The following is a 15,238-nucleotide window of genomic DNA, read 5'->3' on the forward strand; positions in this document are numbered from 1 at the left end:
GATTAGAAAGGAAATCCAAAAGCATTAAGCCATCATGAAATGATTTTTCTGTTTTCAGCAGTGTCTGCTGCATTTTACAGTCACCTGCCCTGAAAATTCAGAGCTAATATCTCAACAGGAAGTAGGGAAATTGAGCAGCACCTAACTCTGGGAAACTTGTCCTCGTTTGTGAAGACTTGTCAACATTTGTGAAATAGGCTCAGATTTTGGTGTATCTTGAGGAAAGCCAGAACAACCCCTTGAGGCAGTTTAAGTACTCACAGACACAGCATGTATATAAAATATGTAAATACATATATAAATTTTAAAAATTATATCTTAACTAGGCCGTCTGTCTAGAACCTTAGTAGTGATACTTACGCTAGGAAGTTCATTTATCCTCTATTTTTGGAAGATCCATTCCTGCCTCCTTTTCCCTCTGAAACTACAAAGTAATAGTAAAGGAACTTTTTATTCCAAATTTCTTGCATCACAAATTATACAAAAGCAGCCCTGTCAAAAGCTGCATTTTCCTCTTCCTTTTACTTCAGACTGACAGCATGAAACTCAGGCCTGAGTAAATGATTTTAAAAACCACAAAAACTGGATCTAAAGAGGAGGACACGGCAGGAACAACCAATAAGTAGCAACACAGATTTTAAGACATATTTTATTTCATGTGCAAAGTTGCCAAGGAAAACACGTGTACAACTTCTAAGCTATAGCCACTAACATGAAAGGAACTATTCTATGTACTCGTAAGCTTTATTCTAGAATCACTCTATGGCTCAGAGTGAAAACATGGGAATTTTGTAATGACCCAGAACATTTTAAATCCCCCCTTTTCAGTCATATGTAAAATTCTACCATCACCATGTAGTTTTAAATAACAGGTCTTGGAGATTTTCCTTCAGATTGCATAGTATAAAATTTTAATTCTTTATTCTCTTATGCTCTCAATTTAATCCCTAGACTGGCTTTAGATTTGCTCTCAATTTTGCAGCTTCATAAAATTAATTTTCCCACTTACAGCTGAAACACTCATAAATTTTGAGGAAGTTTCACAGACACAGCCATTACAATTCAGGTGAATCAAGCTGTGAACACCAAAGATAACATGAATGTTTGTAATCATGCAGAGCTAGTCCTTTCCATAATTCAAACATGTAAGAAAAGTTCATTTCCTTGGAGAGTGAGATCTGTTGCCTGGAAAGTGAGACAGTTTATTGATATAAATTCTGTAAATCTCTGTAAAAAAGTGTAGAGGTTGTTATTGGAAAGGCTTCCTAGAACATACTGAAATATTTTCAATAGGTGTTTTTTTCCCTTGTAAATTCACATCTATTGAAATGCTACCATAGGAATAGGTACTTTATAGTCCTGACCAATTCCCAAAGCTCCATGAAGTAATAAATGGTGCTTCTTACTAAAGTGTCCACTGCAGTCCAGGGTTTGAGTTTCAGCAGAGCAGTGAGGAGAGGCAGTCCTTTCACCCTGCCCTACAGATGGGACACTGAGGCACAGTCACATTTTGGACCAATCCAAAATCCTGAAGCAAAGCAAACGAACCTTCCATCTCCCAATTTCCAGCCGCCCATGACCAGACACCAGCCTTCCTCTCCTGGCACAGTTTTAAGACACTTGTGATGGCAAATTTATTGGGGGGTTACTGCCTCAGCCCTGTTCTCCTTGAAGGGAGGAGGTGTTTTGCCAGTAAAACAGCAGAAAATGTTACTTACAGCTGTGGTTTGCCTCAACACTAATAGGAGAACACACAAAGCACATGGGCTGAAGCCATGCAGTGCCATGGCTGTTTAAATTTTCTGTCCTGTGTTGGTTGCTGCTGCTGCCACACCAGGTATCAGCGAGGTAAAGAGTGCACTTCTTTGTGTGCACGATGTAGAACTCAAATTCAGAATGCACAGCAATGGCAGGGAAGACATTAAATGAAAATAAAAAGTCAAAAAGCATAGGAATATCTGTGCTGGATATCAGATGCTTTCTGATGAGACCCAAGGAACTGCCCAGAACTGATCCTTTTGTTAGGCCTGAGCTGTTTCTGTTGGCTTTGCTAAATCCTGTGACAAAATTTAAGCCTCAGCAAGATGGGTTCTATCATATTTTCCAAAATCCTTGGCTTCACTCTCTTTTTTTTTTTTTTCCTATCAGGTATGATGTTGAATACAGCTTGCAGAAGTCAATAGCAAGATGAAATGGAAAAGCCTTCCCAGTCTCTTTGTCATACAAGGAAATACTAAAATTTGTTCAGTGTAAAATAAAGTATTCAGGTTTTTTCTTCATTGCAGCATGGAGAGTATGACATAAAGACAGGGATAAGGAATAAACTTCAATTTTACTTACATCCAGATCTCCTTGCCAGATACACAAGGCCTTAATTGATGGCACAGTTTGTTATGTTATTTGGGCTGGTTTACACAGCACAGAAATGCTCTGGGCTCCAGTGAAGAGGGAATACTCTGGAAGAGAAATTCACCTGCTCTCTAAATATTGTACTCAGTGGAATGGCCTTTCTTTGTGATTTACTGTCCTTTGCACCCACTATTGCCCAATGGGTAAATGCGTGTTTCTAAAGTTACAAAATTATTAATAGAATGCAATATAGTAACAACTTACTCCTTGGATAAGAATTGAGTGTGGAAAATTCATGAAGTCGGACTTCTTAAAACAGTCATTATTTTTAACAAATAATAAAAAAAAAAGAGAAAGAAAAAAATTAAATTCCTGAAACACCTCTTCATGATACTTGTAATTATCTTCAAGACATTTACTGTACATTTGACCACCTAACTCCTAACTATTTAAGGCTCATTTCTCATCTTTCATGAGCTTCATATCAGAACAATGGTGATATTTATCTCTTCATTACTGCCTCTGTACCCCTTCAGGAACCTGAAATGGATGGGGACAAATTGATGGACAAATAGAACCAGTTCTGAAATTATTTTTGTTTTGACACACACATATATAAATACATATGAATATGATACAATATTCATAAGAATACTGTCTTAAGGTGATTTGAAAAGCATGAAATATTATATGATTTGAAGGCATTTAAACTATTTTTAAAATTAGGACCTACATAAACCACATTGTGTAATGCAGGAGAGATTCTGCAGTATTGACCAGCTTTGCCTTCATGACTTGGCCATCTTGAAAGATTTTTAAAGAGCAAGTCAGTATGCAATTTCTTTACTGACCTATATATAAATCTCCCTTCCACGAGTTTTGCATTATTTATTTCTGAGAGAAAGGCAAAAGTTCAAAAAAAGCCTTCTCAAAGAGTATTCTTCTCCTTAAAAAATGAGAAAAACAACAAACTTTGAATTATTTTGATAAACAAAAATGAAATCTGTTGCTCATTCCTGGAGCTAAAAATTAACCCATGAAGGGAAAGCTGCATTTTCTAGTAGGTATGAGTGACATGCAAGGTCCCTCTCCCTCTGCCATTTCATATCAGTGGGGACTGGGAAGCCACTGGGATTTGTTAATGTATAAGAAATGCAAGAGAAGGACAATAACTGGTTGGACACAGAGTTTGGAGCTGATGGGATGTGCACAGGATGATCAGGGGCAGCAAAATGCAGTGAGCTCAGAAAACTTGCTGCTTTCAAGCTCCCTCAGACTTCTAGAAGCTGGCAGTCAACTCTTATACGGGCAATGCAGAGCTAAAAAACCCATGCATTAAAATGTGATTAAGTCTTTAACAGCCAGACATCTTGAAATGTAATGGAAACTGTGACATATCAGCCCTTAAACACAATAATTCTGCCACTCAACCCAATGTTGCATTTTCTAGCTTCCTCTCATTTTTGTCTTACACTTCTTACATGCCTCATCTTTCAAAGAGAGTCTGAAAAAGAAATTAACACTGTTGAAGATAATATCCTCATTTCTATATATAGGGTTTGCATGCATTTCTATCAAGTTCTACTCATAGTATTATGACATACAAATATTACTCATATTTCCAGACTGAGTGCTAGAGCTTCTCTCCAACACAGATAATATGTCGAGAAATGACTGCCAACAAGTCAAGAAATTACTGCCAACAAGTTCCCTTTTATCCTTTTAAAGTTACTGTTCTACTGATGCTAATAAATGTCACAAGTGTTTTTCCAAGTGAAAGTGGTCAGGACACACATACCAAGAAGGAATTTTTTGTTGTTTCATTTGCAACTCTTCCTACTGATGATCTACAAATCTGAAGACAGACAGTGGTCAGAACATCAACATTTCACGTACACAGTAAACAGTACTTTCACCTAAACATTTAACATATCTTTAAAGAAAACTGGGGCATTGAGTAGAAAAAGCTAAATTACTACTTTTTTTCTCAGTAAAAATGGTATGGATATATCTGGACAAGGTTATAACTTTAAACACAAATACTTTCTTCTTTGAAATCAGTATTGAAAAACTATATTGTACTTGTAGCCATACAAAATGTTTATTATATTACAAATTATTTGTACACTATATTTTCACTTTATCATTGCTTTGTGCTCAGACAGTATAAATATTACAGCATGATTTTTCTTTCCCAGCAATGTCCTAACTGTCTTGATATAATCTTACTTGATACTTTAAAAAAAAATTACAGAAACATATTACAAACAGGATAAAAAGGCATCATGAATGAAGAATGTAAGATGGTTTTCTGAATAAAGTGCACCACAATGGTTTCAGAGTGATGGTTCAGGAAATATTCAGTAGACTGCACATCATCCATAATAATACCAAACAAAATTAAGTTTGAATCTCTAACTGGTCTTCATCAGAAGTATGAAGAGTACTTTGTTTAACTATACTGAAATGGTTTTTCTTTCTAGAAGGCTATTTAAATGCTTTCGGTTGGGGGTTTTCCATTTTCTACAGACATTCAAACCCTGGACATTTCTGTATTTTCCAAATTTTTTAGTTTCCAGTATGGCAAGACACAAGATTCATTGTGTAAGATATATGAGACTTCACCCTCAGACATTTTCACTAGAGCTATTAAATTGCCATAATTTAAGAGTGGGAACAGACTTAAAAATGGAGTTAAGTGTCCAAAAGATGCTGTTTAAAACTGGCATGCCCTGTTTCCTGTGACTTTTTTGGGAATACATTGGGACATTACCCTTCCCACCTCTATGGCTTCAGTGTGCCCATCCATGGGATTGTGGCTGCTTGCATCATTTCAGCCTCAGGAGAACTGCAAAATGGGACTCTAAGCTAGAGAAATTTATTACACAGCACATTTCACCCCCATTGCTCAGAAGGGACCATTTACTTGCAAAATTTCACTGGGCTACATAGAAGAATCATTCAAAAACTGAGAAAATAAAGCTGATGCAGGAATGTGGCTGGCACGACCTGGTGCAGGTTTCACTTCCCAGGTTAGCTTAAGTCAGCTGTGAACCAGCTTAGGCTAAATAAAATCAGCTGCTCTTCCATTATGTCTTCACCTACCTTACAGTGATCCAAATGACTGAAAAATAAACAGAATTCTGCTTGAGGGGTCTAGTGAAATTTGCTTTTATAGACAAAGCTCAATAGAGAAACTCAGCCCAGCTCCCAGTGAGTGAAATTCCCACTGAAGCCAACCAGTGTCTTTCTGGCACACTGAGTTTGGCACAGTATTTTTTAGTTGTTATTCTAACGTGTGATGCTCTTGGCCAGCTATTAATTTAACCCAATTTGGCTGTGTTGTATTACATCAGTATTACCTGGCTGACAGGTAACTGAGACAGCAGTCAGTCTTTGCTAGACTGGTACTTACATGAAAAATTGAGTTTCTTTGGTTGTTTAGTATCCAAGTCACCCAATTGTATATTTGTGACCTCCAGACGTAGCACATTTATATTGATCAGTAAAATTATCAGGGGTTTATTCTTTCTTTCTTTTTTTGTCTTTTTCCACTTAGTTTATGGAAATTTTCTGACTATAGCAGACTAGTCACTTATATAAATATACAGCACATATATACATAGAAATTACAAAAATACATTTTATTTATATCTGATTTTAAATAATAAAAATGAAATTTCACATTTATTGAAAGATTAGCTAGCATTCCAAACGCTTCTGCAATATTCAAGGTATTGGAGCAGAGGATGTCTGTATATTCTAGGATAATTATGCGTCACAGTCTCAGGGTTTATAATATAATTATTAGGAGAGAAAATAGCTCTGCTTTAAAAATTTGTGCTTCATCAATTTCTTCTTCTATCCCCTATTCTAGTCGTCTCTCTCCTTCTCTCAATTTACTGATGGCCAAAAAGCTAAACCAAGTTCCCTTTCTCACATCAGTTAAGACCAAAGAAACTCAGGGAAATGAAATGATCAGACAGAATAGCAATTGAGGATAACTAAATAACCCACTGAAATGAAGGACATTACCTTTAACTCCAGTTGACATCAAACACGCCCAACACAACAAATTTTGCAACAACTTCAGTTCCTGAAGCTAATTGCTGAAGGAACTGAAAACAACTGTTCATGACCTCCAACAAGTTTGTACAACTGCAAAATATTAACTACTGTCCCATCCCAAGTGCTTTGATTTTCTTTTGGGATTGGATTCCTACCACAACGCAGTGTAACAATCAGTGACCTTTATCTTGCACAATATAAAGTCAACATCATTTCTGGCAATGCTCTCTTTTTCACAGAACATTCATATTTTTTTTAATCCATGTAGCTGTTAACTTATTTACATGTTAATATAGTAATTAGGTCCTCTACATTCAGCGCTTCACAGTGCCAGCGCAATCAAAATCAACTGCAGATTCAGAGAGCACTTTCTGGCATCACTTTAGTAGACAGCATTGTTAAAGAAAGAGGGAAAAAAGCACTGTGTTGAACAGAGGTTTTCTTATCCAAGCAGGTGTATTCATTTTTCCAGGTTGGAAGGATTTAAAGGTCTCAGGTTTACTAGCTTCACATGCATTCAGAGTGAAAAGCCCAATTATAGAGCAAACAGGAATAACCTTTTTACATTTCTCTGGGAAGCTTTTAGCACCAATATCCTTTGTTGGCTCTTCATGCATTGTATTCTCTCACGCTGAAAAAAAAAATCTCCTCCATAACTCATCAGTGGCACTGGGGGACAAAGTAGCCACCAATGATGGAAATGTCATTCACCTTCTTCACAGTCCTCTTTTCTTTCACTTCTTTGCACTGTTAGTAGGATGAAGAGACTCGGAGCTATTTACAGGACTTTTATTTATATTAGTTAACCACGTTGAATTCTTGTGGTTTGAATACAGTCTCTGGGATGAAAAGGCTGAAATGACTCTGCATTGCTGAAACCAGCACCCCTTATACAATGTCCCACAGCAAACAACTGACACGGCCACTGCCATGCCAGCCGTGGCCTTCAGCAAACCCTGTTCTGCAGTTTTCTTCTTGAATCAAAGTTTTGGCATGCAGAAGTTATTTTCAGCAGCTCTGCCTCTGGGCCTGTAAATGAAACTTCTTGTGGCACAGACATGTTCAGCAGCATCTTTAGTGATGATGGGTCATAATACGAGAGCAAAGTGATAAACAATTGCATATGGTTGATCTCATCAATATGAAACAGTTTCCTGGCAGCTTTTCCTTAGCTGGAAAGCGGAATTGCATGTCTTCAGAGCCCTGTTGCTCTGCTTTCAGTCATTCCATAGTGTTGACTTTTCAGACAGATTAAAATGCCATCGCTTTGGCACAAATCACAGAAAGTTTGCAGCCGAAAACTAAAGGAGTTGCTTTCCTGGCTACCCCAGGTCGCAAGACACAAACACCGTGTACAGAAGATATGTTAGACCTGGAACTCAAACATGTCTGTCTGCTTCTTGGCCAGCTTGGCCACTTCTTCTCTTATTGCCTTGACGAGGGCAGCCGTGGAGATGTTGGTGAGCGGCGCGTCGGAGGGGTCGTTGTCAGCCAGGCTCTGCTGCGAGGCGGCGGCGGAGGCCAGCGGAGCCTGCTCCAGGCTGGGGTGCAGGCTGCCCTGCTGGCTGTACTGCCGGGGCAGCCGGGACGGCGAGTTGTGCTGGTAGCGGGGCCTCGGGTAAGCCTCGATGTAGCCAGGAAGGGGCACCTGCGGGGAATTGGAATTGCACAGGATTACGCGGGACGATCGATCCGTGGTGCCGCCCGCCGGGATCCGCAAACCTCCCCGGGGCACGGCCAGATGTGACAGAGAGCACATGGAGGGGATGCAAACCTCAGAATTCCCAGCTTCTATCGAATGCAGGGCGACCCCAACGTCTGGGAATGATTGGCATCTGACTCCATGATTCAGAAGGCTGAACAATTACTTCATTAAAACTATATTATAGTACATCATACCATATTAAAGAGATACTATACTAAAGAAAAACCCATGACTGTCTCCACAGTCAGGACACAGCTTGGACCTAATAGGCCAATTAATATAAACAATCACCACCAGAATCCAATTAAGAGCTCACGCTCAGTAAACAATCTCCATAACACATTCCACATGTGCAAAAACAACAGGAGCAGTGAATAGAGATAAGAATTGTTTTCTCTTCTTCTCTCTGTGCTTCTCCAGGAAAAATCCTGGGAGAGAGAATTATGTCTCTCTCTGTTCAGAGAATGTGAATGCCACAAGCTTCTGCCTACAAATGCCTGTCCTGGCATGTGCCATTTATGCATGTCCCAGTTGTGGCAGCACAAAGCACATCTGCTTGTCCTCATTTATCATCACCTCCAAAAGTCCAAGGGAAAAGATTTTTCTGGAAGTGTGCTCTCTGCTTAGCAAACACTTTGGTTTTAAACAAACAGCATGATTTTAGTACACCAAAAACCTACAACAGAAAGCAGTTTTCTGAATTCTATCTAATCCAAGCCAGCCAAGTGTCAGGCCTCACTGCTGCTGACAGAAACTCACTAGATCCAGACACCAGGGATAAGCTCAGGTGCACCAACTTGGAAACTGAAGACTCAAAGGGATGTTTGACTGCTCAGAAGTGTCAGGATTTCTGGCCATGTCTAACAGAATGACATAATTTTTGTAACTCCACAGATTTAATCCCCATAAAACTAAACATCCCCTAAAACTAAAACAATAACATAGGCCCTTTAGTCACGGTGAGAGATTAAATTTCTTTCATAAATCCACGAACCATGATACCAGTCTTTTTGGCACTCAGAAGATTGTAATGCATAAAATAAAAAACAGTATTTATGATTTCCAAAAGTCTACAAAATGGCCTTAATTTAGAAGAAAGCTTTATGTCTGAAGCTTGACCGCTAGGATTTACACATCCTCTCCACAGCCTTGGGCATCCATCAAATGCTGAAGAGAATGTCAAACTACATCAAACTAATGTTCACTACAGTGTGATGAGAAAAATGTAGGAAGCAGGTCTGATATGAAAGTGATCTTTAGATGCAGGCACCTCTGTTTAGTTTACAATAGGCTCTTCAAAAGGTGATTTTACTAGAACAACATGTGATCACGCCACTAGAGGCCACCAATTTACTGTTTTCACTAAGCAGCATCCAGCAGTTCAGAAAATAAGGGCTTTGTGGATACAATTGCCTTATCCCACAAAACTTAGTGTTTCAATACTTACCATTTGTCTCAGAGAATAATATATTACAGTAATTGTGCTTATAAAATAATTCCTTGTTGTCAAACCTCTTGTTTCCTTTACTCCCTTGTTTACAGTCTAGGCTAGCAGAAATGTGTGGAAAATGAAGAATCTTATAGATATTAAGCCTCTGTTCTCAATACTTTTAAGAAAATCTTGGAAGTGTGATCAAGCTATAATCTAGAGGCTCAAAAACCAGAACATGTCCAGAAATTCAAGCCCTGAGTATTACCGAGAAAACCTGAGTATTACTTCAGATCTTTATGCTATTCACTTTTATTCAGGCTTTCTGACTGTGCTATATTGTTAATGCTATTACTAGCTCCTCTAGTAATGATTTTTCAAATAGAGACAATTTCTTGACAGATTTGCAAATTCATTGTAGAAACTGCAGTAGTTTCTACATTTTAACCTCTTCTGCAAAGCCACTGGTGGGTTGAAAATCTGAGTAGGAAAGAGTTGTTAAAGCTCTGCCATGGGTAAGTGAAAAGGAACATTTTTTTCCTTTGAATTCTATATTGTCATGGTTATTTTTCAGACATTTTTCTTTCCCTGAAGACAAGGAAACCCACAACAGGGTTATACTTTTCACTTTCCAGAGGAAGGAGCTGGGGGCTGGAGACTTGGTTTGCAGTTTTGACCCATTTGTTTCAGTCTCCACTTTTGACAAGTGATACCTGACTCTTTTTCCACAGGACTGCAATCAAGAGTAGGGATACAAAAGGGAGGATGCATGGGAGACAAGTAAAATTTCCTTATATGTTTCATGGCTTTTTTCCCTCTTAGAGAAAAAGTTTAAAATCGTTGCTAAGATACAAGGGGCCTCCTGGATTTAAGATGTAAGAATGGTTAAAAACACACATAAAACAAATAAATAAACACAAAACAAACACCAAAACAACAAAGGAAAATAAATATTTTTCATGCTTTAAAAGGCAGCTTTGAGAAGGAAATTTATACCAGAGCATCACAAGCCTCCAGGGGTCAGGGGCACATCAGCAGGTGTGCTCAGCTTACAAATGAACAGGTTTGGGTTTTTTTCTGACAGTTCAGCCTTCAAATTCAGACTTCCATCACAAAGTCATATTGAATTGTTTTCCTCACAGGCATAGGGAGCAGTAATAAAGAGTGTACAACAAAAAAGCTGCCTCCAGGAACATTTATGTGACTGTGTTGTCTCCTGCTTAGCTGCTCAAAGCCAACTTAGATTTCAACTGCAATTCATTAAAATGTTCTGTTCATGATTTGCACAAGGAAATTGAATCTGTCTCCCAGGTTTTTTAGCCAGAGTGGTTCTGCATAGATACCAGATGTGAGCTCAAGCAGAAGAATTTATCTTTTTTTCCCTTGTGTAAAAAAAAAAAAGCCCTACATTTGAGAAATTGTTTCAAACATGATAAAGTACTGCAATTCATTTCAGGATGTTTCAACTTCAATTCTTTGAAATGTAGGTTTACTTTGGGCTAAAAATTACATCTGTTCCAGTCTGGGATTGTGCAATTAATTATTTAATTTATGATCTGTCCCTGCAGCCTTCGGGAGGACCTGAAACACTGCACAGCAGGGCTGCAGCAGTGCTGCGAGGTAAGATTTGGGAGCCAGGCTGTCTTGAGAGAAGCCTCCAGGAGGGTAAGATGCTTCCCCAACTTACAAACAGCTCAGGACTGCCTTGAGAGGCAGCATCACCTTCTCCTGACATGTGTCTATCTAAAAATTTAACCTTTCTCAGGAAACAAAAATTACATCTAACCCACTAACTTTAAACAGGTGCCAGGCCCTAGCCTAGTGAATGATTCCACCCTCTAAAGATCTTGCTCACAGTTCATGCTATGAACAGCTGAGGTATCTATGTCTAAGCCATCTCTTATGGCTTTTCACTGCTAGAGATTATTCCAATTCAAGGAAAAATTATCCTTTTCTGCTTCTTTGTTGAAGAATTGCTGAAAATCCCTCCTGTGCAAAACAGAAAACACGGGTGGTTAGAAAAGCAAGGATGCTTACAGAGTCTGCCCACTGCCCTGGCAACTCATTCTCCCCAGCATAGGGCATCCAGGCTTGGTTCCTGTAGGCAGTGGGAGGAGTTGGGATAAAGTAGCCTGTGAAGCCAGGTCGGTTTGCTGGAATGGCAAACACTGCTGGTACCGTATTTCCTGTCAAAGGAAAAAAGAGTAGGCGTCATTAATAGCTGAGATTTCAGTTGAAAATCACAATATAGTGCTTATGAAATAGGGACTTCATGTTTGTTTGTTGAGGTTTTTTGTTTGGGGTTTTGGGTGAGTTTTTTTGTCCCATCTGACTCAAGCAACTTCATCATGCTGGGAAATACTGGAGAAGGCAAGATTTGCAGTTGTCCTCATAACCATGTACAGCCTTCGTGTAAGGAGTCCCTAGGACTTGATCCTTGCAACAAATGATCTTCGTCAAACCTTTGACTCATTAGAGAAAAGGCTTTTTTCCCCATAAATTTGCCTCCTTATATTCAATTTTCAGCTGTTTTTATCATGGGTTTCAGTATAATGCACCTCTCTTTTTGCTGTTTACCCAGTGTTTCTTAATAGCTATAGTATTAATATTATTATTAATATCTATATTACTATATTATATCTATATTATTTATGGGTTAAAAACCTACAAAAATGAGTGACGGATAAGTTTAACAGGCTGTACTCTCAACAATTCCATCATAAAACTTCAATGCTTCTGTAAAAATACCAAGGTTCTACCTGCTCAGTTCCTTTCTCAAGAACAGTCCATGACTGCCATAAATTCCACAGCTAAAACTCAAATAAATATTTGTTGATTCCAAATCTGGCTTATCACGTCTTGATTAAGATGCATGCATAGGAATATCCAGGAAGCCTCCTGGATTAAAATCCCACTATCACATTCCAATTTGTGTGGAAGGAGCCAGAGTTTCAGCCAGATCTCTGGGTAGGGTCACATTTGCTTTCAGGGAAGGTTGATTCCTGTGGCCCACAGAGATGCAAAGAACAATTTGGTACAGAGATTATCCACTGGGCTGTCTGGAAGACCAGCATCCTAATGTGCATATTTCCCTTGAGATATCCTTGATATATTCCCTTTGCTATCATAACTCCATGTATTTGCCTAGTTAAAAATAGACTACAAACAACTTTCTTTCCTTCCTCTAGTGTCTATTTACATGCAAAGACAGACTCCAGCAGTGAATCACCAACATCACACTGAGGGCATGAAACCCTCATCCCTAAATCCTGGGTGGGACAGCTGCATATCATCTTCATCAGTTATCAGGTTTTCAGTTTATTCACGTATACTCTATGGACATGTATTTTACTTTTCAGATTCACAGAATATAGCAAAAATAACATCACTTACATGAAAGCCAAAGGGCAGTAAACCCTTTAAAAACACAAAATACAACTCCAATATTTTCACTGAGGAATGGAAGCACAGTAACATCACACAGCTGGGCAGATTCTCTGTACTAGAATTAATGCAGAGAAAATAAAATTTCTCCCCCTTCCAACTGCACATCATTTGAATATTGCTACTAATTGCTCTCAGTAGCTATGATACCACTATGCTGACAAAATCACAAAGACATGGGAAGGCCCATGAAATTCATATGGAGTATAATTGAATTAGCATCAATTACTGGCTGCTTCAAATATCCATCCCCCAGAATCTCATTTACAGCCCCGGCACATTTTTTGCTCTTGAACAATCTGCAAGAGGGTTATGCTGCCTACTCTGACAGATGCTGGGACATTGCATGGGCAGGTACACAGAGATAGAAAGAATCCACCAGTGACATCCATCCCCAAAGCAGTCTCCATAAACCCAGATATTTACAGTTTCTCAATGACCTCCCACATAGTCTCAGACCAGAATTGCTATGAATGCAATCAGGGGTAAAAGAAGAGGAGTAAAAATATGGTTTGTAGCACTTTTTTCTCCAGAGCAGAAACATACCACCTCTATCCCAATTCCTCCAGCCCCATGGCTTGGAAGAAGGTGGGCTAAGAGAAGAGGTGTGGTCAATCATTTGTCCTTCCAGGTCATAAACAGCACAAGGGTTCCTATTTTAAATGAGTTAGCAAGGCTGAAAATGAGCATTCTTCATACATGTACAGAGAAGAAAGTGCTGCTCTTGTACATGGCACATGGCTTCTACACCAAACCCTCTTTTAATTTAACCACAACAAAAGGAGCTACTACTCAAAATGAATATTCAATTGGCTGATGTTATACCTTATCCTAAATTATTATTGCAACGTCCTTATCTCAGAGCTGATGCTGGGCTGCATGAGAGTGAGATTAGGCGTTAACATTCCAAATCAGCACCTGCAGCAATGTTTCTTCATGTACTGAGGCTAAAAAAATTTATTTTCATATCAGAATGTTAGAAATCTTGTATTACAACTGCACATTTCTCAGAATTATCCTTGTCTTTACTTGCCTACCCTTTTGTAGCACCTGTCACATATGAAAGTTTCCTTCAACTACTCCCAGAATTATTCTGGCAAACTCCACAATGTACAGGAAGGTCATTTTGTCTCTTCTGAACTGCAGCCACCCTTCAGCAGCACACAGTAATAAAATCTCCCCATCACTGGATCCAATCAAAAAGTGTATCCCACAGACCCCATTACTGCACACATAAAGAAGAGGTCTAGGTAGTGGGGCACATTTCATAGCTTGAAATGTTTTGAAATGGGAGTGTGAGCATCTTCTCCTTTCAGGTGCTGCACTATTTGCAGCAGGCATGACAATAAGTGAGAGTAGAATGGATCCTTCAAACCTACTGCATTTAATTAATTGACAATTCATTTGCTTAGCCACATTATGATTCTCAGTCAGCGATGTCAAAGACAATGCAGATAACTCTCTATTACTTCTGAGGAAGCTAAGAAGATTTTTTTTTCTGGCAGATTAACAGAGCAATGTCTAACAAACCTACTAATTTCAAAGCTTTGAACTAATGAAAAATTCTTTTGAATAATGTAAGCTCTTTTCCACAATGCTTCAAGAAAACACATTTTGCCAATAAAAACCCCTTTGAAATATTTTTTCCCAGCTAAATATTATCCAGACACCATAAAAACAGTATATCAGCTTCATCTCATGATTAAATCAATTAATTTATAAATACAACTCGTATCAAAAGGACCAGGAACTGACTAGACCTTTAAAACTGGGACTTTTAGACCAAAGACAAGCTCTGGGCAGAAACTATATCATCCAGAAGAGGAGAGGTGAAGAGCTAACAGATTATCTTTGACCTTGAATAGCACCACTGCCTCCACTGCCTTGTGTTTTGAAGGGAAGGGGTTATGTACCTTCAACCTGCCTTCCTCAGTAGCCCACTCTTGTGACAAGAGTAGGGGTAAAGTTTCTCAAGAGGAAATAGGGAGCCTTAAAAAAGTTTTCAAGAACCGGGATCAGTATTCTTGACTGACAAAATATTGGAAGGATCTAACTAATTTCTCCCCCATTGCCTGTCTCTCCCACTTTGCTTGGTTGGTACAAAATGCAACACAAACAAGTCACACAGCTGTCCCAATACTGCAACTTATTTTGCTACCAACACCCTCTATATCCTCCCTAAAAATTCTACAGTTTTACTAGGTTTTATCAATTCAGAGTCCTGATTAATGTGCCAGCAGAAT

The 15,238-nt window shown here is 38.8% G+C and overlaps 1 protein-coding gene across 1 annotated transcript in view; it reads right to left on the reverse strand.

Moving 5' to 3' along the window:
- Positions 1 to 619: 619 nt before the first annotated feature.
- KIAA1549L (KIAA1549 like) overlaps positions 620 to 15,238 on the reverse strand; it is a 78,159-nt gene continuing 63,540 nt past the window's right edge. The window contains exons 20-21 of the mRNA XM_039724969.1: positions 11,589 to 11,737; positions 620 to 8,065 (exon numbers count right to left, since the gene is read on the reverse strand). Coding sequence (XP_039580903.1) covers positions 7,784 to 8,065; positions 11,589 to 11,737 — 431 coding nt within the window. The 3' untranslated portion in view covers positions 620 to 7,783. The remainder of the gene's footprint in view (positions 8,066 to 11,588; positions 11,738 to 15,238) is intronic.

The sequence above is a fragment of the Passer montanus genome, unplaced genomic scaffold, assembly GCF_014805655.1.
Source record: "Passer montanus isolate IOZ18808 unplaced genomic scaffold, ASM1480565v1 scaffold54, whole genome shotgun sequence".
NCBI classification, from domain to species: Eukaryota; Metazoa; Chordata; class Aves; order Passeriformes; family Passeridae; genus Passer; species Passer montanus.